Source organism: Aphelocoma coerulescens, chromosome 4 (assembly GCF_041296385.1).
Source record: "Aphelocoma coerulescens isolate FSJ_1873_10779 chromosome 4, UR_Acoe_1.0, whole genome shotgun sequence".
NCBI classification, from domain to species: Eukaryota; Metazoa; Chordata; class Aves; order Passeriformes; family Corvidae; genus Aphelocoma; species Aphelocoma coerulescens.
This window is the reverse complement of record NC_091017.1, coordinates 33,908,571-33,933,487: the sequence shown is the minus strand read 5'-3', so window position 1 is coordinate 33,933,487 and position 24,917 is coordinate 33,908,571. Positions and strand designations below refer to the sequence as shown.

General features: G+C 38.4%; 1 protein-coding gene across 6 annotated transcripts in view; it reads right to left on the bottom strand.

Annotated features, from left to right (window-relative positions):
* Nucleotides 1–226: 226 nt before the first annotated feature.
* The window catches only part of MND1 (meiotic nuclear divisions 1), a 42,533-nt gene continuing 17,842 nt past the window's right edge, over nucleotides 227–24,917 (bottom strand). For 5 of the 6 annotated variants that reach the window (XM_069013526.1, XM_069013527.1, XM_069013528.1 and 2 more), the window contains exons 5-8: nucleotides 21,136–21,210; nucleotides 19,213–19,327; nucleotides 3,646–3,690; nucleotides 227–2,000 (exon numbers count right to left, since the gene is read on the bottom strand). In XM_069013526.1, coding sequence (XP_068869627.1) covers nucleotides 1,894–2,000; nucleotides 3,646–3,690; nucleotides 19,213–19,327; nucleotides 21,136–21,210 — 342 coding nt within the window. In that variant the 3' untranslated portion in view covers nucleotides 227–1,893. The remainder of the gene's footprint in view (nucleotides 2,001–3,645; nucleotides 3,691–19,212; nucleotides 19,328–21,135; nucleotides 21,211–24,917) is intronic. The other variant, XM_069013525.1, reaches the window with a different exon arrangement.

Below are 24,917 nucleotides of genomic sequence, written 5' to 3'. Positions count from 1 at the left end.
ACAAGGAGAAGGTCAGCCACATGAAAGTGATTCTAAGAGGCAAAACTTCATGTGCTCAGTGTTCCTTCACACAAACAAGCCTTTTGAGTCATCATCATCTCTACTGTATGGCAGTTATATGTTCTTGAACACAGATGTGCCAAGGAGCTTCTCACACCTGTTAGGTGGTACAGAATACTCACAGAAAAATCCAAACATTTAGCAAAACGAAAAAAAGAGAGAGATCTCCCACAAAGAGCACAAAAAGCTTGCCTCTTTACTGTTTCACAGCACAAAATCCAAGAGCAATCCAACCACCCAAGCTACAGGTGCATCGACAGTTTGGTTTGGCACCAGCAGGAAGCTTTGCTGCACAGCACCCCCTTTCATGGGGCAAAAGCCAGGCCTGGGAAGGAACACTGTAACACTGCACTCAGCTCAGTGCCACCTGCTTGCATCACGCCTTTACCAGTCAGAACTGTACTCAATGTTCAATACTGGACATATTAGGAATAAAATCTTTCCAAACACATAAAAGGAAACATCTCCATTACAATTTTAAGCATAGGGACATTTTACTACATGCCAGGCATCCCATACATTTTCCTCAGGCAATGGATAGCTTGCTACACTATCTCTATGAGAGGAAAATCTTCTACCTGCTATCTTCCCAATACTTTACTGTCTTCATAGACATGAGATGACAATAGCCAGGGGCATACCTGATTTTAACATGCACTGAACTGCTAGGAAACTTTAATTTGAAAGGTCACAGGAGACAGATTTCTGGGCATATCTCCAGCTAAATGCCACCTTTTCAGCAATGCTCTCTCATCAGATGTTACATAAAAGGCGACAGACACTTTTCAGTGATACCTTGCAGCAGGCCCACCAGCCTCCTAAAGGTAAACCTGAAATCCTTCAGAGCTGTACAGCAGAAATGCCATCTTGCAATAAACAGCTGTGGAAGGTGAACACCAGTCTCCACTGTCCACCTCTCTCTTGCTGTAGCCATGCACTGATCAGAACTAAAACCAGAAGCTGATACAAAGTGAGGTGCTTTGGAAATTTCACCAAACAAAAATGAAATCTGAAATCTGTTATTATTTTGGCTGGCTGCACTTTTAGCCTGAAATTGATAAAATGTGCATAACCCCAAAAATGCTCCATTTTGAACAGCGAATTGAATTCAGTCTCTCACATCCCAGATAAACATCCTAAATCTCGATGCACTGTGGTGTGAATGGATGGGTGCTCTTTGTTCCCACTTCCGTGCAGATACACTCTTGACCAGAGCAGCTTTCTCAGCATCAAATCCAATATATTTGCGGGAACAGATTCAGCTCTGTTGAACTAGTATTTTTCAACAACAAACAAAATTTTGTCACTAAACTTACAAGCAGTACTAGGAACACAATAAAAAATTACCTGAAATCAGACCTCAGCCTTTCTACTGACCTCCTTACTGTCTCATTGTTTTCCATTAATGGATTATGCCTCTTTTCTATTTCATTGGTGAGACAAGGGAAAAATTAATCCTATTCCATACTGTCCTCTGTTATTCCCACTCCAAAGCCTTCAACATGTTCAAACATAAATCCTTGGAGCTTCTAGCTCTTAGTGCTTACTACTACTCCCAGTTAAGCACAGGAAGAGTTAAATCCAGTCTCAAGACTCTCTAATAATTACTCCCTATAACCTTTGTCCATTCTGTCTCACAGAAGAAACCAAGAGATTTACTATCTACAGTAGAGTACAAGAAAAAAATTGCAATAAATATTTTTAGAATTTTATTAACCTTAACAAAACCAGCAAATTAAATGGTGGTCACCTGTTTGGAGAGGATTCGCATTGAAATGGCAGCTGTGAATATATAACAAACTATGTACAACTGTGTCAGTCATCAACTGAACACTAATCAATGTAATCCAAATCTTCTGGGATTCCAAAACCTTTATCAATTCTGCTCTCTTCAAATCCAAATTTACGCTTGGCCCAGGACTTTATTGAAAAGATGTTATCTGTAAACAGAATGGAAAACATTCATTTTGAGTATTTAGGAAAGCATAAATTATAGTCTTGGCTCCAAAAAAAAAATCCTTCCATTTGCAGTATCTCTTCTGTGTATGAAAAAGGTATATAGTGGGAAACATCATTATTAAGTAGATTTAGAACAGAAAACACAAGGCTTTTGTTAATAACCTCCAAAAAAGAGGAAATCATTTACTTAGCAATGACTAAAATATGTTATCTTTATCTTTTCTTGCCCCTCTTTTATGAGGAGACTGAAAGCTACTATTACAGTGTAAGCCTGCTATAGTGATGAGGTAAGTGTGAATATGCAGAGTGAGTATTTTATAGGTCCTTCTTCAACTAGACACCTACTATGTGACTGTCTACAGCTACAAAAATTAGATTTAAATTAGCTGTAAGGTCCTTTCTAGTCCTGCGTGTTTGTTCAGACACTGTATATAAAGTTAAAAAAAAAGATATTCAAGAAGCTTTAGTCAGCACTTCTCTTTTAGCATCAGGTTATTATTTTAACATATACATTTTGTTCAATTTAACATAATTTTTCACTGCAGCATTTACTGAAACTCATTACGTCATTTTTAACACCCATAAACTGCAGCGTTCCTTAAGAGAGGAAATGTTCTCTGTCTCTGCACAGCTTAGAGATCTATTTTTCTTTAACTATCACACATTTGGTTTTAAAACTGTCTCTTCAAAAGAAAAATATGCTGCAGCATATAACCAAATTGTCTAATTAAATAGCGAAGTACTTTCTACAGGCTGAGGCACAGTTCCTTTACCTCACTCGACGCCTTGAGAACAGCCTGTCATCAACAGTAGAAAGCCCTGACAACTCCCAGAAGTTATTTTCAAATACATAATTTTATTTCCCCATATGGAGTAAACAACCCAGATATAAAATAATAGTCCAAAGACTAAGACAATGATATCCTGCTGCACTTGGCATAACCAATGATCAGCAGTCCATCAGCAGGAGATCTATTCTAAACAAAAAATTGCAAGCAATATTCTAAATAATTTAAAAAACCATAAGGACATATAAATAGCTTGCTCTGCAAAATGGGAATGAATACAGCAAAGCTAGGCAACAACAGAAAATTGAATTAGACTTCCATATAAATGTCATCACAGTAACATTCCTTAAAACTATGCATCATTTTACTTATCAAAACTGATCACTTAGTTTGAGAAATACCTACTTTGTATTGGCATCCATCACATGGAAACAGCAATAAGATTCCACAAACCATCCTACACTTTTGAAAGAAATGAACATTCAGAATAGAATTAAGCTTTCTGAATACCTGGGCATCACCATTTCCAGTCTCTATTGCTTTCCTCTTACAAGATTTAATTCAGCCAAGGAAACAAGTTGCAGGATTTATACAGTGTGCAAGACAGCACCAGAAGGACAAATCTGTTATGTCATATGAAGTACATTCAGTAACTAAACTGAGAAGATGTATTTTTTTGTTGAATCATAGTAGTTTTATAAGTAAAATAGATTTCTCTATGTTTCTATAAGTAAGGACTATCCCACATCAAGTCCCAATCAAATTTAAAACTCTTAACACTGAGTAGGTCTTTTACTGAAACTGCTCTAGTGTGAAGCTGTGTTGCTGCAATACACACCAGTCCATCTGTTGGCTGCCTCCTTGGCCACTTGGTTTGTTTGGCCTGAAACAGAGAAAAACACCAACAACAATAAAAGCATACCTCACAGTAAAATCATCACTTAGTTTCAAGGCACAGAGACTAAATTTTTATTGATGTCATTTTTAGGGAACCACATAATATGGGGAAGTTATTCTACTGCTTCCAAACACTTGCTATACACTTTTAAGGTTCCAGCAAGCAGAAAGCTAGGTTAAAAAAAACAGGAGCAAAGAGCATAAAAGATACCATATGAACAACTGTAAGTTTTTAAGGTGTATCTTAAAATAACCCCAGTCTGGCTTGCCTACGGGCTTAATTGTCTTCACCAAGATTGGAACTAGATACATGGCCTGAAGATATCAGAGATGGAAAATATTTCATAATCCTCTCTATACATAAGTAAACTATCACATAGGTATGCATGATGCTACACAGATAAGGAAAACGACAAGGCAGCAGTCTATCATATCAATCCAAAAGTTTATAATTGAACTTTTATAAATAGTTTATCATGTATCATTTGAGAACCCCTTCAATGAACTGAAGACAAAATAATGTTTCTGGCTATTAAACTTGGCTTACGTCCCTTAGCACCACTCCAGAACTAAACACATAACAGTAAATTACTGTTACTACAAACAGGTTTTGTATAGTTTCCATGAGACGAAACAATCAAGAAGAATTCCTTAGATCACCTTACTCCCAGTTACAGTAAGTACTGAATCGAATCAAGCAGGTTAGGTCGTAACGTGGGAATTTATCAGACTCATTCTGGTTCTCACGCCTACATGTAACTTAGTTATTCCCAGTTAGTCTTGTTAGTACTTGCATGATAATACTCATTTGAATGGTCAGCATGAAACTTGTCTCCAGGGTACTGAGATGTGAATATATGATCAGGTATCTACTGTTATACACACTACACTTTAAGCAACAATAAATTATGTTGAAACATCATCTGCTAGCACCTACTCACTATTCCAACCTTAATACTCCTGTAACTGAAATGAAAAATGTTTACATTGGAGTCATATGCTATTTCAAAACCAATATAAAATGGTTTCTAAGAATGGCCTACAATTAGAAAGTTTGGGCACAGCACAAAGAAAAGCAAAAAAGATGGGCAAAAAAACGTGTGGGAGAGAAAATGGCATTTTTGTTTGCTTGCATGCATCAGAAATTCAAGTTGTTCCTAGCCTGAGAGAGATAATACTTATTTCCTTTGCTGAGTGCTTGCTGCCATCCCCACTTGTTCAGTTCCATGACTGGCAGCACTGACAATATACTTGCAGCTAATGGCATTTGGAACAGTACCTAACCTAACCCTACTTAGAGCAAGTCTGCAGAGTAACAGCTTCCACTGGTCAAGACTTTAAATGTGTGAACTACGATACTTCCCTCAGCATTTTTCTGAAATTCTACAGTAAAACTTGACAGCTGTATTTGACTCCAAGTAATGAAGTTTGAAATGAAGTGGGGGAAAGCAGGATGGCATTAAACTCCATGCATCCAGAGCGGTGAGGGGACAGCACCCCAGTGGTGGGTGAGCCAACCCATTCCACAGCACCTGCGAGGTCTTAGCAGAAAGCTCTGCTTTGCTGGAAGCAGCTGAGCAGCACAACAGTGGCAGCATGGTGCACTGTCACCCTGCAAACACTGCTCATGTGTGTTAAAATATACATATGCGATCATGTGTTCTGAAATTGTGACTTCACACCTCTGTCAAAGAAAAGCCTGAGGTGACAGCAGACACAGGCTGGGCAACAAGTTAGAAGGGCAGTCACTGCCTATGACTGATTTGTGGCTAAAAAAGAAAACATGGTAGTGGCAGCAGGAAGCTACACTGGGGAAATCCCATTATAACATATAGATAGATTGAGAGACAGACAGACATATAACCCCCACAATGTCTCATAGCTACAGGGGAACATTTAGCTATCTGAAGGCAAGATCAGTCTTAAGTCTTGCCGATGATTCCACTGCATGATCTTGTGTGTCTGCTGTAAGCAATACCATGCCTGGAAGAGAAACAAGACACAGGCTTTGGTAGTTATGGACCTGCACCTCCTGAAGACACCAGCCACATCTGCATCCTTGCCAGCATCTTCCTCCAAATCCATCACAAGAACTGACAGAAATGAAGAAATCTACACCTTCACTACATTCTGAAACTCTTTTTATAGCTGCTTGTTGGGACTTTCATTGGCTACATCGTCTGTATGTATACATGTGTGGAGGATGAGGGAAAGCAGGAGTAGTAAAGCAGACACCCCCCAGACACACCGACTGTATGTATGGGTGTAACTAACTCAAAGTCATGTTACTTCTGACTGCCTGTTCTCTAGCTCCAGGGGATCACAAAGCCGTGTTGGTTTTTAGACCACACTGAAAAAGAAAGCTCAAAATCTAAGGACAGCAATAGCATGGGAACTCAAAAATACACACTCCAAAGCAGAATCAGGACACCAACTGTGCAAACTGTAAAATGGAGAAACTCAAACACAGCACTAAGGGCAGTTGGCTAATTGCCAAAACAACCACAACCACTGAGCCCCAAAACTTGGCTGGAGTCCTTCTGATTCTCCTGCTCACCAGAGCTGCTCTAACTGAACTTGATTTTTGGCAGCTACTAAATAGTGCTCCAGTACTGAATCTACACAAAACAATGAAAGGCCAAATATGCAGCAGAGGTGAGCAATACAGGAGGCAACATCTTCCAGATGCTTCCAGATGTTCTCATTGCCATTAGGCTCTAGTTACAGTATGTATCTATACATCTGCACATAGGCTGACAATATATGTGATTGCTGTCTAGAAGCAGCAAAACAATCCATTTGTTCAGGACATTACATATTTATTTCACCTATTTGTGTAACAAGGCCTCAAATAGACTTTCCCAGTTCCATGTCTGCAGGATACAAGTAATTTATTTAGCTGAGGCACATACCTGTATCCTCTGCAGACTAATTTCAGGTATTTTATAAGAAAGAAAATGAAAGCTTGCATTTTGTCTCCAAAACTGAACAAAAGCAACTACTGTGTGTACAGCAATCCAAGGCCCAGAAGCAGCGAGACGTGAAGTGCTGGTCTGTTATGTCAGCAAAACACAGCTGGAAATATGCCCTTAACAGTGAAAGGATGCAGGGCAGATTTATTTTGACCGGTCCTTGTGAAAGTCTCTTTTTCCCTCAGCCTTAGTTATCTCTGGAGAAGTGCAGGGAACTCAAAAAGCTCAGGTTCTGGGAGCTGAACCATTATCCCAAGCATCTGTGATTGTCCTTATCACAAGGAAAAACCCCTGTATCCCCACAGAGGAAAATAAAGGCATGGAAAGGAAGGTCCAACTGCAGTAAATGGCTAAAAAGAAAGTGAGGGTGGGTTGGAATTATGCTTTTCAATGCAGGTAAGTGGCATTCTACCAGTGACCTGCAGGTATTTTGGAGTAGGCCAGGAGACAGAGGTGATAAAAAGGCACATGGACAGCTGCAGAGGTGCACTGAGAAGCTTCTAAAGCAAATAGACAGCACCTGGTCAGGAGTCAAGGCCAGCAGCACAGAACATCAGCACAACAGTGTTTCTAACAAATCTCAACAGGCATTATATATTGACTCAAATCATCATAAGGCCTCTGTGTTTCTGATCTGACTCAGGAAGACCTACAGTCATTCTCAGCATATTGCAAAACTACAGTCTCCTCCTTCTTTCTTCTTTCCTCCTTCCCCCAGATTCTCTCACTTTTTTCACTGGAAGGTGGAGATGGTTGGAATTAAAAGTCCTATTTGCATTCCAAAATTGAATGGCCAAGAGCTGTAGAAGTCTCAAATACTTCCACAGGGTGAAAAACAATTGTGACAGCAACAACCACCACCATTTCCTCACAAACATTTTCCAAACCTACTTTGGGTTCTTCCTAAAATCCTTTTTAAGTCTCACACGTATCATTAAGGGAACACTAAGGATACAGTCATGGAATAGTACTCAAATTCAGACTGTAAAGGCAACATTTTATAGTTCCAACAGCCATAGTAAAAGAAACAAACCAACAACAAACCAGCAGCCAGATCCAGCTCACAACCACCTGAGCTGATAGAAATGGACAAAGAGCTGTAGCTTTCTTTGATCTCCTAGATCCTACTCTGGCATTTTCTGGACAACTTTAAGGACTTCTAGCTCCAGGAACCTCTATTTCCCTAGAATAACAAAAGCTAATTGTAGTTATAAAGCTTACACACTATGGTGCCAGTTTTGACCTACCACAACTAGCGCCACAAGAAAATTGTATGGACTTCCTCACTTAAAAGGCACATGACCTGCAGAGGGAATTAGCACCTTACCACGGAGACAGTCACCCACCAGCCTGTGGGGTGTTAGGAGATTAATGCAAAATACAACTGCAGTCTTCAGCATGTGGGTGAGGGAGTAATTTTACAGCATGGATCGCAATTCCTCTGCATGAAATGCAGGGAACAGCTGCAACTGTTCTCGGGGATCAGGGAGGATTATTAGCCCAAAGATTCCCAATCTCTCTTGTGAAATTGGTCAGGGTAAATTAAGCGCATTAGGTAGATTTGAATTCCCATAATAATTCTGCATTCACTTAGACTGAATTCAAAGACGAAAAATGGCAACTACCACAGGAACTGCATGTGAACTTGAACCTCCCATGACTCTGATTATCCACTGCCTTCTGCAGAGTTATCCATTCTCCTGCACATAAGGTTGCCCTTACTTTCCAGAAGCATTACCTTGCCATCATCCCACTGTGACAGATTTGTTTCCCTACTTCTGCTGGCGCAGCCTCACTACAATATCCCGTGATGCAGTTTCCAAAATTTTTCCCACTAATGAAAACATCTCATGCAAATAAAGATCCCATCTCCAAAGGCCAGGGTAGAAGGTGAGCATAGAAATTCTACACCTGTCATCCACAGAAAGTACAAAAGGTTATTGCCTAGTAACTCCTACCCACATATCCATTCACAAACTGACTCCACAGACTCTGATCAAGAGCCTGTGGCTTGCCACTGGAGACTATTTATGGCAGTGATGTGATGAGGTGGCTTCTTAAGGTCCGTATTTGAGTATCCTTGAGAATAAGTAATCTACAACACTGTCAACAGGGTGAATTGCAATGTGGCAAGAAGAGCTTTAAAAGAATGTTTTGTAACCTTGTATTAGGAAGATACCTCCACACTATTGGAAATCTTTATCCTCCCCCATGCTTCCCAAAGAGGCATTTCCTCTCATAAACAGAATAAAGAGCTGCCATGTAGAAAAGTGATAGCACATCAGAATTCTGTCAACTCCTTTGAATCCAAAATAACACATCACTCTTCCCCCACACTCCAATATCCCACACAACACTTTTCCTCATGATACTAATCAACAGGTCACAAAGCTTCAGAATTCATGACTAAATTCAAGTTAATGTGTAAATAAGAGTTCTCATTTAAATCAAAAACTCAACAGAACTTTTTATACTGACTTATTTTAGACTCTGAATAAAGTTTCAGCACTGCAAGAAAAAACATTGACAATTATGAATGCTACCTACTGATCTACAACTATTTTGAAAAGCATAGAACACAATATAAGCTATTTGTGATAGAAAAATACTCAAGAATACTGATAAAATCATTAATTAAATCAGCATTTCTGCTGCAATACCTGTGTATATGTGCTTGAAAATAAACCTGAGCAAACAGATGCCACAGTACCAGTCTTGTCTACCTGGTGAGACATAGTGCACAGTAAAGCTACTAAGAAGCTGATCCACATTGCTGAGAATATGCTTTTAAAGGGTCTGTGATCTTTGTCAGTGTGTTTGAAAAATGTGTCAAGTCTCATCAGCAAAAAGCTCCCTCTGTCCCATATGAAAAGGTCACACTGTCAAATTTCATCAGTATGTACACAGGGTTTCCTTGAAAAACGTCCAACAGAATTTGTCAGAATTGCTACCAAAAAATTCCTCTATGGAAGACATGTTCTTGCACTTAAGTTTACTATATTCATGTACCTACAGAAGAAGACCATTTACCTTTCAAGTACTGTACCCAAAAACTCACACTGAAATCTCAGCTACATAACTAAAATACATCAATTTTCATCCAAAGACCACAGGGAAGCAAAGTGCTTGCAAAATATAAACAAGCACATCAACTTGATTCAGGGCTGATTCAGGGCTCCCTGACACCACTCTGTTTTTCTTGCAGTGGACAACTCCTCTTTCCCCACTTCATTCACTAATATACTCCACACCTTCAGCACAGTTATAGGAACTTGTACACTTCTGAGCTGCTGAACTGTATTTCGGAAGGAGGCCCATCCCAGGACACCATGGGTTTTGGCCAGTTGTGGATTGCAATCTGCTGTCACCGCACATGTCGCAGAGAAGAGTCTGGAAGGCATCACAAGGAGGTCTCTGTAAACCACAACTCAAGGCATGTTCAACTTTACCTATGCCATTTCTGAGGCATTTGTTGCCTGTTTTTAAGGTTTCCGGTATCAAGCTTTTATAACCTTCCCAGGCAGTCTAATTCTATGTTTGATTATTGCTATCATTAGTTTCTCACTTAACTTTTTCTGGCCCTACAATTTCAGGCTGTTACTTTTTGCCATCTTCTCCACGAACCTGAGTAACAGGCTGTTCCTTTTCTTTCCTTGAAGAGATACAGATATGCAAAACCCACCAGGAACAATCTTCTTTTGAGCCCTATTCTTGTAAAGCTTTTGTCTCTTAGAATGTGATTTCTCAATGTCCTTTTGCTCTGCTCTGAACACTTAGTTATATAAATATACGAATGCTCTAACATAAATCGGGTATACCCAGGTAGGATATCCAACACTGACACAGTGTTACAGATGAAGCCATGCTAAAGCCTTTAGTGCCACACTTTCTGCCTTGAGCAAAAAGATTATTTCATACATCTCATTGTTGGTTATACTTCTGCTTTGTATCTTAGTATGGGGATTTTTCTTGGCACAACAGAAATTCTTATCTTCAACCTGTTAACTACTGTAACTCTGACATCTTTTTTCAAATCCTCCCCACTTGACCAGCTACCTCAGATCATTTGTGTAGCACGATATCCTTGAATACAGGTAACAACCTTGCACTTTCTACTACTGAATGTTATCCAGTGTTTTTTAGACTATCTTTGCAATTTATCATGATCATTTTGAAATCCTATTTTGTCCTTTTTCCATGCAATCTCTCCTAGTTTCATCACCTGCAAATGTAACAAAAGAACATCTTCTATTGTATTGTCCAGCTCATTAATACAACCACTGAGCAGATGCACATACATGACAGACCATATTACAGAGCTTCATCAGTTCCACCTCCCTTTCTGATACTGAATTGCTCACAAATTATAAAGTACTTTGAGATTCACACTACTGCTGTTTCATCAGGATTGTATTTCCCTACTTTCCTTAAAACAGTATCATGCAAAACCGAGTCAAAATACCAAAGACAAACTTCCCCCAATCTACAAAGGTCTCTTACAGTGGCAGAGAGAAAACCTCTGTGTTGTTCTAGGTGTTTCCCAATTGGTTTTCTGTTCTGAATTTTTCTCTGATATCCTGCTCTTTTCAGTGAAACTAGCTCATATGATGTTAAAGTGAGAAGAGAAGAAAAACCATTGGAAATACTGTCAAATGTGCCAACATTAGTCTTGCACTCATACAACCTGCCTTGCAAAAACTGCAGTTAAATAGCACAGAACAAGATATCTATATAAGGAATATACAGTCATAATCCAGATAAACCCATAATGATGGTAACATACTATCCCATAAAATATGGGAGATATCTTAACATATGAGATTGGCAATTCATTTTTTTAAACAAGGCCAGGGAAGACCTCAATTTGACAGTCCTGCCTGTTAGCACTAAAGACAATGAACTAAAATCCACAATACCTTTCCTGGCCTAATTTTGCATGTGAAAGTCATGAAAAGATATAGACCAGTACATTCCTTTGAATTTCACCACAACTTTATCAGAATGATCTGAATGAGTGCTACCATACACAACTACCCTAGCAGGTCTAACACTGGGAGACAGTAGCAAAATACTCACTCCACAAAAGCCTTTTTGTTTCATATATAAGTGGATCTATAGATTAGTTCGATTTGATACTTTCATCAAGGGCTTTAAAACACTGTCAAATGGATTGCTACCAATTCATTCCTTAAATCAAGGAGTAACATAAATGTAGCCTTAAGTAGCCATTTTCCACATCACAAATTTTATCAAGTGTCTACCATTCCTAAGCAGCTCAACAGCTTTTGCCATAAGGATTTACTAGCTTAGACAATAAAGCTATTCCCACATATTTCACCCATGAGCCCCTCACTCGATATATTTTTTCTGCCATTCCAATATAAACAAAAAAGAAACAAAATAAAGGAAAAGAACAAAACCATGTCTTGTGAGTGTTCTCATTTGATTTCAAGAAAAGGTACCTTGCCTGACTGGCAAATTTATTTAAGTAAGGTGTTTGTTATGTACATTATCTAAAGATTTGGTCCTCCAACTGCCTCCTTTCTGTGCGTCCAAGACAAGTCCTACCCACAAAACACAGCTTTTTGCTTAACTAGCTAAAATACAGCTTCATTTTAAAGCAAGTTGGCTTAAGTTGACACTCCCTGAGAATAGTCTTGCTAGAAAGTGACTGAGGTATAAAAACACAAGTATGCATGTGTCCAAATATTTAGGACAGTTTTTCATTGCAGAGTAACCTCTTACCCAAAGACCAAACACAAAGACAGAGAAATTATCTGAAATGCAGAGAATAAGGGCCTTTTGCTGAAAGCCAAATGACCCTTCTGGACTTAAGCTTTCCAGCTTCAGCCAAAATCCCCACATTTCACTTTAAGCTTTGTGCCTTAGGTATGTATGTACAAACATTTCTTAAGCAGCCCAGTTTGTCCTGGTGGCCCTTCACTCATTATTATTCACAGCTGTTATATTCTCCTTTCTTTCCCGCTGCTCACCCATTTACCTAATGCTGTTGCTCCCTCATTCTGTTTTTTCATCCATTTTCTAACAGTTCAACTCATTGCAGAGTTCATGAAAATGCCCTTATGAAAACCTGTCACCTGCTCAGTTGGTCAGAAGATCCCTGGTTGCTCTTCAGGGCAACCATCACACAACAGACAATTCTGTGAGCTACATGACAAATGACCACATGTATGAAAGTCTTGTGAAGAAGGCAGTGAAAGACTTCATTAGACAGATCTGCTGGATGGAAAGAGAGATTTCAAAGACCTCAGGAAAGTCCATCACAAGACACAGGCATCTCCACCATGAGTTCCTAACTTGATCTGACAACTTGCTTTTATCACTGGTGAACTTCAGCACCGGAATGAAGGGCCAAGGTGAGAACTGTTTAACTTGCTTTTGTCAGGGAAAGTCCTTAAACCACTACGTTACAGCCTCTGGTAATCACAGCCAGATTCTGTTTAGCAAGTGTTTCCTTTGTCAAAGGACCAGCCTTTTAAATAACTGAAATGCAAACAAGCCTCCCTTGAAAATCAAGATTAAAAAAAAATGGAAGGGCTGAAGATAAAGGAGCAGATACACTGCTTAAACTTGAGATTCCATCTCGAATCCTATGATTACCAAAGGAGCTTGGATCAGTGATCCAGGAATACACTTGTAACTCCACTCATTAACTACCCTGTTCCTTTTCTCAACTTTATTTAACAGATAACATTTTTACCGTTATGTGTTTACATACAAGTACATTTATTATTCCTCACTCTTCCTAGAAACTAAGTTATGTTTAGTTTTTGTAGGTTTGATTTATCTTTTAATGTAGTTTTTGAACAGGTAATTTAATTTGTCAACCTTCCAAATGGATGACAAGCCATTCCAAGAACAGTATAGGCTGCAGGGGAAGCAAAACTAAATTCTTAGTTTGATGCTGCAATTAGTTGAGAATTAGTAGAGTAAATGTGTCCTTTCATTACTGGTGCCCCATCTATATATATTCTGGTACTCCATGATGAAGGAGGAAAAAAAGTGTGCATGCGTGAGCTGTGTAGTTTTGCTTTGATTAGTAGCAGATAGCCTGCAAGTTACATACACGAACATCCATTGTCTATTTCCTGTCATGTCCTCATCCAGATCCTCAGGAGATGAATGTAATAAATACACAATACTCTGTAAGATGAGACTAAGTAAAAAAAGGAGTCCTTGCTTTTAAAACTATTATTTTTCTATGTACTTTTAAGCAAGTGTCTGGTTCACTCCAAAGAAAGCTTAGTTTAACCCACTAAGACTAATGTAAGTGTGAGTGAAGACACAAGTCTAACATCAGCAGAATGACTAATTTCTAACTGCAGACCTTTGTTAAGGGCATTGCTGCACAAACGGCAAAAAGCACAGCTTGTCTCTCGGATGCCAGGTGCATATTTCATGGTCAGTAGCTAGGAAACATCCTCTTAATTGCAAACTGAACGTACCACATCTAGAGGTGATTAAAAAAACATTGTCTCTATAGGCTTCATCTGTACACTACTGATCTTGGTGGCACCTAGACCAAAATGATTTGTAGACATACATTTTCCCAAGTGAAACATTACATTTTTAAAAACAGATACTTAATAGTTCATTAACTGATACTGCTGACAAGACTTTTTAGTTTAAATCACCTTTCTGATATGATTTCTGAACAACAATCCTTACCACAAAGTATAAAAGACAATCCATTAAACCCTTTTGTAAATTACTGGCATTCTGACGCATTTCAAGTAAAACTGATGCAACTCATTTTAAAGTCTCTCCATTAGCCAGGATAGTCCAATCTTCATTTCATTTCTTCACCACTGTTTCCCTTCTGGGAACAGCGACTATTCCCAGCATTAGTAAGAATCCCCCAAAGAATCTAACACTTGGTACTAAAGTTTTTGTAACATGAAGTACACCTGCATATGTGACATATTTTCAAACTGATGTGAACATAAGAGAATAGCTGGGTGTATCAACAAAAAAAAACACCCCCAAAAAACAAATCCCCAAACTATGCATCCCACAAAATCCAGTAGCTAAATCAACATTAACTTTTCAGCATTCACCCTTCAGATATTAAGATGAATGAAAAAACTGAACAATCCAGAACTATTTTTTCATACTGTCTGTATACCCTGACAATTCCTCACAACAGTTTGTCAAGCTGCAATTTTCAGTGTTTAGAGACATCAGAATTAGAAATTTTTGAAGCACCTACAATGAAAAAAGATGTTTTCAAGTATGTATTACATATAGCACGACATTTTCATGGTATTCAGTAAAGTCTGGATGCTTTACCAAGATTTATTTTCACAGAATCATGTAAGTATTAGTTTTAGAAGATAATCCAACCCTGAACTGGACTGGTAGTGATGCCTCTGAGATCATACATTCAGAGAGTCAAAAGGATAACTATGTGGATATTTGTGGTTTGAAATCATGTCCATTTGAACCACTTGCCTCTCTTGTTACAGGATAAAAATAAACAGAGAGAACTAAAGTAAAAAGGTTGACACCGAAACTGCTACATGTGTTGTATCTGGTAGTTTGCTAATTTCTGAGAAAACAATTTGCCTAGACATGTTCAGATCAGTGTTTTAAAGGTAAAAGCCTAAGACATAAAAGTTATCAGTAACCAGACATTCTAAAAACATGTTAAATAAAAAAGGAATGCTGACAGGCAAGATCCCAGGCCCCATAAATATTAGCAATCATACCACACAGAAGTCACTTCAGTCTGTACGTAACTCTTTCTGAGAGCTGCCCTATCCAAAGGCACACAGTAACAAAGCATGGCTATTGTGGAGAAAAAAAAGAAAGAAAAGGCCTGACAATGTTTTAATAAAGCATAAACCAACATTCTTCTTATTGCAGAGAAGAAACAAGAAGTTTGAAATTCTAGAAATGTTTATTTTACAGTCAGCACTGAAAATGTTTAGCTGTTTCCAATTACAAGCTGACCAGCAACTCAAAGTCCCTATCATTTATACACTTATGTTGCCAGGCAAACCTTTCTATAAAATTAATTATGAGAAAAATTTTATTAGCTCCCTAACACCTCTCTCTGGTGGGCAGAAAAAATTAAACTTATGCAGCAGGTTAATCTTGATGTTAGGTGGAGCTTTTTCTGCAGACTTCATGAAAATCTGCATAAATTATGAACTATTGTAAGCTTGCATTCACCATGGCTTTGTCCTCTACCACAATGTTTAGAGAGTCTAGCAGCATCACATGTATCCAGCTTTGCATACACGCATGCTATGTCACATAAGAGACAAATCTCTCTACAATGGCTGCTCTCCCATGAGAATATATTCCAGCCTACAAAGACATGCCTCAAAGCTGAGGAACAATGATCCTGGCCTGCACCATCTGAAGCAGGACCACAAGTTTAATAGGAAAGTATAAAATCCCACTAATTTATTTTTTTGGGTTTTTTTTACTTCAGATGACTCTTGTCAGTTTTACTGCCTCTGAGAACATAATTTATTACTTAATCCTAACTCACAGAAGATGTCTTAAACAACATTACCAAGTGGCAAAGACCAGCTACTGAACTGCAAAGGTCATCAGAAAAAAATCCACATATTTTTCTGTTCTAGACATATTTTTACAATACCATACCAGTAAAATGGAATTATCTGAATATATCCACAAGACTAGACTATTACGTAGCTTCCTCTAGTGGTCAGTCCCTAAATCTTGCTGCTTCTGCTATTTACTCTAGTTACTTGTTACACGCAAATTCTGTGTTCAAATTCTGTAAATTTGAGAAGGCATTAAAATTTATACTGCAATGTACTTCTAATACAAAAGCCAAGGAGACTAAGCCAAGATATAGAGCAAAACATTTGTTAGTGACACTAAAAGAATAAACAGTGAAGTCAGCAAAAATCAGAGTTATTATTTTAGTTTTCCCATTTGCTCCCTTGTGAATATGCATTATAATATATTTAGTTACATGGTCAAGCTTGACTTTCCCACCACGAGATTCAGGAAGCAAAGACAGATGTTCAGTTTTTAGCTGAGTCTTCAGATATTTGCTATGAATCATTCAAACATTTGTTTTGACCCTGAAAATGATGTATATATATGTATGTGTGTGTGCGTGTGTGTGTGCACGTGCACATTTTAATGAGGCTTACTGCTGTGCAAGTGGTTTGTTTCTGAAAAACTCTGCTGAGGGAGAGAGCAACTAAGAAGACACAGCAAAGCATTCACCAAATTTGAAGGCCACTGAAAACAGATGACAATTTGATATAGACCTAAAATACCACAAGAACCAAAGCAGCTCTCTGTGATATGGGATAAGAAATTACCATGGTGAAATTTTATACTGAGCATCAGAAAGATTTCCTTACAGGCTGAAGTCATCAAGAAAGAAGAGGAAAAACCCAAAGCTAGAAAGTGACAACTGCCTGTTACAAAATATATTTTACTGAACAATTCAACTCTTAAAAAGAGTGTTATTACATAACAGCCATCTCTGACTCTAAAATAAGGTAGTCAAAAATCTGCTCAGCTGATTTAATTGAAAATAATTCCAAGGGTTATGTTATCTAAATTGTACAGAAGTAGAAAATCGTATCACCCATGTGCAGTTTGAAAATCTGTGAATGAGAAACTTTTATTATAAGGGGTTTTTTTCTGTGAAACAGCAGCAGCAACTTTTATGTCTAGCTGAATGCATTCTACTGCCTGAGATTCTTTATTGCCTTCTTACACTAAAACCCATAAATTTCTGCATCTTGTTTTGCCTTTGCACTTTTCTGCCCTCTGGAACCAAGAGAAATGCCCCACATTTCCCCCCCCCCCCCCCATTCCCTCTTTTCCATAAAGCCTGTCAACTTCCATTCAGTTTTGACAAAGACATTAACTCCCCAAAACTGACATCGCCATTTATTCACTCATACATTGCCAGCAACAATGCACACTGCCAGTGCAACAATGACTGACAAAACATATAATGAAGAAGAAACTTTTTAAATTAAGTTCAAGGACAAATTAATTTTGAAACACTACTGCATATTCCACTGGGAATCCTACAGGTAGTTCAACAGTGCCAACCTCACCAAGTCCCTTAAATGCTTGTCCCTCCATCACAGAAATTCACACAGAGCTTCCACACACTTGGACAAAAAAACCCAAACCCACAACATACAGACAAAAGACAAGGGCATGAGAAGTAACTAAGTACTATATTTCCTTCTCTTTCTCTCTTTTCAGGATACTAGTCACCGTGTTGCTTGCTAATGCAGCTTGCCCTAGCATTCCAGCTGTGACTTGCTCCCTCATGCCATACTTAGGAACGTGCTCATGGTGATTGTTTCAAAAGAGGCTCTCAAACCATTCTGTGCAATGCTTACTCTAGGGGTACCTCAGCAGTTAAAATACCTGACACTACACATCTCTCTGCTGTTGGTATCTGCCTAACCTCATTCATTTTTACAGCTGGAATCAGCTGGAATGTGTCTTCTCCTCAGGAGAGCAGGCAGCGAGGGATTTACAGCACAGTAACTAACCTCAGGTCTCAAGTTTGCTTATTCCCTGGCATACCATTACATCCTTGGGGAAAGATAACACAGCTGACAAAAAATGTCACAGCCCCTTAAAATAAATAATATCTGTCCAAATAGTGAGTGCTGCCAACTCTGTTTATGTTCCTGGCTTTCTCTCAGAACAGTTCTAAAGCTGTGGACTTTGTTAGTAGAATAAGGAAAGAGAAAAATTTAGCCACATCTCTTTTCAGAAAAAGTTCTGTGCCTGTTTCTCATCACTCTGTAACAGCATTTTGGCATTACAGCAAACTGAATATGCAGTGGTGTTTGGGTAGCAATGTAAGAGCCTAATAAATAAAACATGAAAGCTGCAGTAGAGAAAATTCAATAAAATTTCATGCATGCTTTTCATTTTTCATGCTAAGGATCAGAATATTAAGTACATTTCAGTGCTAAATTCTGTATTACAGTTGCTCATCATTCCTTGTGTTCCATTAGAATTAGAAACTCACACTGAAAGCCAGCATGTCAGAGACAGTACAGTCATTTAAGAGTGTGATAACATGCTTTCGTGTAAGTGAAATTAAGTATCTCTAATGAAATGCTAATGTTTTAAATAGGCAAGACAAAGTACGTAGAAAGATACCTGTCTTAACAGTATGGAACTGAAGGTAAATAGGAGCCAGAGACTCCTCTTCCTACACACATTCTAGGGTTTAGCACAAGTTATAGAATTAATATGGTTCTGGAAAGGATGATCCTGATGTTAATTCTAAAGCATCAGCGTATTTTAATTATAGGATTGTTTCTTAACTGCTCAGGTGCTGGCAGAGTAAATATCAATAAACCTCTTCATATATAACAGAACAGAACACGAAAAGAAATGGTCAGTGTACCTGTTTTGTGTGGCTCAGCTTTAAAAACCAAAGCAGCTATTCTTTGACTAACCTCTGAATACCAGATTTTAAGCTAAAGAAGTGCAGGCCTTTTCAGGCAAAAGATCACTTTAAACAATACACAACTTACGCATCTCTTCAACCACGTCTGGGTCACATTCCCTGTACTTGTCTATTTCTGCCGTTAGCTGCTCTTTTCTCTGCCGAAGAGTAGCAAGTTCTTCCAGTAGAGCTGCACGTTCTGCCTGAGGATTCAAAGGATGTTGGGAGACACAAAAAAAAAAAATACAAACATTAAAAATAGTAATTATCACACAAAGTTTTTCAAAAAATAAAAACATGTAAATTTAAAAGCTGCTTTCACTACTGCTTTCTGTCTATGACCCACTTGAGCAATTTATTTTATTACACAGAATTCTCAGTGACACTAAATGATACCAAATACAAACTGGAAGGAAAAAAAATTAAGGCCAAAAATGGATCAACTGAAGAACAATCTTCTACAACCTATAAACTCAACATGGTTTAACGAACTCCAAAGAGATCTCTTAATTATTGGGCTTAAAGGTTAAGCAGCATTTAGGAGTGCTAGTCTTGTAATTAAAGATGGCATTCCAAAAAAACCTACAATCCACCCTTCCACAAATTGAGATGCTGTGTATGAACACCCTCTGAATTTATTTGTCTTCTTTCTTTTTCCACACAATTTAAGAGCAATGGTCTCAAAAATAAATTCAGATATTTATGACATGGTAGTCTTTGCTGGGATTGTACATAATATTGACCTCAGAGATTCTATCAATCAATAAAAGTCTGCAGACACTGATTCAACATAAGCTCTCCCACAGCCAACTCAGCACATACTTCTAATTCAGTCTGTAGTTACACACAAACACTGGAACTGGCTGATACTCAAGTAACTCATTCTAGGGTAGCCTAGAAGAGCCACACAGTTTATAAACCATCAGGATTTTACCAATGGCAATGTCCATGGTAACCCAGCAGTCTGAGGTGTTTGTGGATTTGGGGATTTGTTTATAGCAGTTGGTATTTTTTTTTCCCCCAAACTTCCATATTCCCAGTGCTTTTGCCATCAGTTTGGATTCAGCATATTCTGAAAATGCAGAATGGAAATCAAAAGTTTCCAGATGCTGAGGTGTGCAGGTGAGTGAGATGCTTGGAGACCTACACTGCAATCTAGATTTTTTAGGACTTCCTCCTGATACATAGTCAGGAACCAAGATGCTGGAAACATCAGCCAGAACAGGATTTCCAGACCGATAGCTTTCTGCAGGGCAGGCCACATGCTGGAGAAGCCCAAGGCTGAAACAGTTTGTTTGGAAACACGACAAGCACAACTGTGTGAGAAACCTGCCTGTGATTACAGTCCATTGCAAATGAATGAATAAAGAATCCCCATTAAAGACACTGCCAAAAAGCAGATTTTAACTGAATTTGTGTAACTGCAACTTTAACAGACTTTGATGGAAAGGTTCACTCTATTCCTTACTAGATAAATGAACCATGCATAGGAAAAACCTAGTGTTTCTACAAAACAGCTGGGATTCAAAGATTTGGCACTTTCCTGCAAAATTCAATTCCTCCTGAAAGCTTCTGGCTGTCCCTGTTTTATTGGAGGTTTAAATCACTTTAGACTGAGCATCTCAATGCAAGTCAGCAACTTAGAACACCATATGAAGTATTTCTAACTAGTATGTTGGTTATGATAAAGGTGAAGCCTAGATATTTTTTTGCAGTGTTAACAGCTTCAGCATGCAAAGAGCACTGGGCTTACACAGCTGCTCAGAACAGTAATTTAGGCATCTATATTACAAATATGTTGGAAAAAACCCAAACCAACATTTAAGTTTGTAGTTACTAGATTTGGCAGTTCAGCAACCATTGGCAACTTTGGTACACACCTCTGGGTAGTTCAAGTTTTAAGACAGATTGAAATCTGAAAATACCTGGAAGTACTACATTAGTATTTACAAGAAGTATATACATGCAGTGCTATTTTCTTGTAGGGTTACCTCCCCCCAAAGCAACTTACATTATCTTCACGTCCAATTTTTGATTTCTCAATGCTTTTTTGTAAAGCCTCTTTTTTCTGACTGCTTTCAGCAAACTGATAAAGAAAACAAAGAACAAAATCAAACTTTTTTAGTAACATACTAAACATAGCTATAAAATGTGCATACATATTAATGTATTTAAATAATTGGATATATCTTTTTAAAATACATGTATTACTTATGTAATAAAAATATACACAAAATAAATACAAAAGTACCCAAATATAGATCTGAGGTTCTGAACCATAGAGAAGAATTACAGGAAGCAATTTCAAGTCTAAGAAATTTTCACTCCTGTGGCACATAATCTTGTTATATACTGCATGTTCAGCATGGGACTAAAATCCTATTTCATACCATAATCTGGCATCTCTATGCCAAGGACTCCATAACATGGAGGCTTTGGATTTGATGATTTCCTTTGGTCCTTTTCCAGCTGTCCCTATTCAATGGAAGCAATGACAAAAGCTGTAGCAGGTCCACCTGCTCAGCTTCGGATAGCAGTGTTCCTAAAGTCTGGTATGCCACTGGCATTGCCCCAATCCCTTTTACATGCTGATGAACTGAAGCCTCTGTTCAAAGGCATGTAAAGCTGTGGCCCTCTTTTACTGTGTGGCCCTTGCACTGCTAGACCTCACAGAGCTCCCTTCCTTCAGGCCTGAGGCACAGGAATCTCATGGGGCTGGTGTGAATACTCCTTCCATTTTCCTGTCACTTCAGGAGAAATAATTTGCCAAGAGAGATCTCTCCATTAACCTGCCACCCATCTTGAACCAGGCCTTTCCAGTTTAGTTGGCAGTTTTCCAGAGATACTTTGGAAACTCTTAAGCTGCGTAGAGTGTGACTCAACCCTCAAGGACACCATGTTCAGCATCAGACAAAGCACCTCGAAATATTAAATGAGATGAAAGAGAATGAAAACAAAATTTTAATAAAATATAGTTTGAAAACCTTTTACTGCTTTGAAATCAACACAAAAGAAAAAAAAAGAAAAAAGGAAAAAATAAAAAGAAAACAGCATGCTTTCTAAGTACCCTTTGTTTTAGTTTTAAAATGCTCTGAGCACCAATCAGTATATCAGACTGACTGTGAAAAGAACAGCTGTCAGGTCAGGTTTTACTCTGCCCTACCCTAAAATCCCCCACATGAAGCCTCCACTTCTACATTCCCTTTCTCACTGAGGATCCCACTGAATGCAAAATCATTTCCCAGATATTTCTTGCAATCCCCAACCTTGATAATTTAACCATATCATTTATATTGTGTAGCTGATATAAACACATTCATACCAACACAAACTGAACTGTTCTGGAGCTATAATCACTTCTCAATTTCTATTTAAACTAATGTTTGGTCCATATTTTCAGAAATACATATTAAATATAAATGCATGATAGATATCAGGCAGTGCTTACTGCCAAGTTTTGGAGATCAGCTGTAACAGTAAAAAGAAAATCCATATTGGTGGTCCATAGAGATCAGGATACAGTCCAACTGAAGCTCACTGGGTTTAGTGGTTCCTTTCATAGCTTGATTTTTTAAAATAATTACTCTGTGTTCATGCATGTGTGAGCATGCATACAGACAAAGTCTCCTTTCTAAAACAACGTTTTCGTTTTCTTCAATTTATATAGGAATTATACTAATGGTGTACTAATGGTAAGACATAATTTGAGGAAAAATATGTCCAGCTGTCTACTTGCTGCTCTCAGTGTGAGTAACCACAGAGGCAGAGTGGGTTTCACTATGTGGCTTGAAGTACACCAACATCTTAATTTTGGCAGATAGTCAAAAAGTACTCCTTCCACAAAATTCTTAAAATAGTAGGTGTGTTAGTCCCCACAGGATGGCATACTAAACAGATGTATACAGTTCAGAAGAGGGGAAGTACTTAGATGCAGTTTGCAGTTCACAAAGTCCAGGGAAGACAAACCCCAGACCATGTCATTTGGCATCTCTGGACACAGGATTTTTCTGGAACAAAACTGGCAGAGGAGGTAGAGAAGGCAAGGAGCTTATCTAGACCCTTATACTGCAAGTGCAAAGAAGCCAATGCTCTCTGCAAGAGGTCACAAAAGGTGTCACTTTCTCTGTTTTTTTCATACTCATTAAGTTCTTAAGGAATGTTTCTGCTTTCTCTAAAATGGATGTACAAAAGGAGCCCTCCAGGCAATGCAAATCGTAAAAGCTTGGAAGCACCTAATACGGCATCTTATCATTTTCTTGGTCCTCTATATTCCACATCATTTAATAATGAAAGAGACACTAATGACAAACTGTGGGAGATAAAGAAATTTCTTCAATTCTGTCCTACACAACATGCAAGGATGCCATGCCATGAGGTTAGAAGACCTTCCTTTGCCTAAAAGCAAAGATGATTTTTACACAATCTTATCTAAGACATTGCTTTCTTCACTCACAGATTTTAATTTCTTGGGTGTTTTTGGATTTTTTAATTATTCACATAACCAAAAAATTTACAAAATAAAATGACATCTCAGCTCTTTGTGTATTATTTAGAAGTCACAGTGGTTATCCCCATGACAACAAATAAAAGATGAGGATAAGAAAAGGAATAGCAGAAGGAAGCTATTGAAAAAACCCTAACATAGGACATGGATTCAAAGGGTGAGGAACAGATGGCCAGGGTCTGTGCAAAGAATCCATGACTATGGAGGAAGCAGAAAGGCTTGGATAGAGAGGTGGGAACACAGCCGAAAATAACTATAATGAAAGAAGGGAAGACAGTCAGCAAGGATAAAGGAGTCGGAAGAAGGATGAACACAGATGATGTAATACTTAATTGAAAGTAAGTATAAATGGCAAATGACAGGTTCTAGGGCATGAAAAGAAAAAAAAAAGCAGAATTTGCAAACATTGTGTATGTATGATAGCAGAGGGTCACATCTGGACAGTGACTTACTTTCCCACTCACCAGCTGTAGAAAAGCCCTATTGCAAAGACGCACAGTAGCAGATGGAGTATTTCAATCCTTGGAGCAACCTTGGGGACGTCTTTCAGGGCAACTGGCAAACAATTTCGCAAGGAACATTAACCACTCTCACAGAAATCTGACTCCTGCCAACAGCAGTGAGACCCATCCAGAGAAAATGATACTGTCTGCCCTCTCTGTTTCTTGAGAGAGATGTCTGGGCTGACACAGGACCAAGTGCACTTCTGCCACAAGTGTAACTAACCAGGTGTGGAAAAGAAGTACAGAGAGTCTACTCCATCACAAAGTTTCATTCCAATCTGACTGCTCTGAATCAGCACATGATTAAGCAAGATGCAAGAAAGCAGCAAAAACATCATCTAGGTGAAAGAAGGAAGAGAGGAGACTAAATAATTCAAAATTAGTAAGTTAAAAATGTTCTCCACAAGAGCATTTCATGTTTTCAAAACACAGTGGGAACCTGCAAGAAGATAGTTTAATGAAGAAAATAACTAGCATCTATAAAACAGGAGAGTTGAGGAACAATTTCTTTAATTTTACAGACCAGTCTGATCAATTAAATGACCACTAGCCTCAGACATTAATTCAATCCAAAGTCCCTCAAAGGGATGATTTTTCCTACTCTGCAAAGGTCTCACAACATTAAACTAAACATTTGTGCAGCAGTTTGGGTGTGCAAAGTGCTACGTGCTGATAACCATCAGTTCCATCACAGAACTTGGGGTCTGGTTTGTATCAAAGGACACAGATTAGATGTACACACACAATTTATAATCTAGTATGATTGCATTAATACCAGGGATCCAC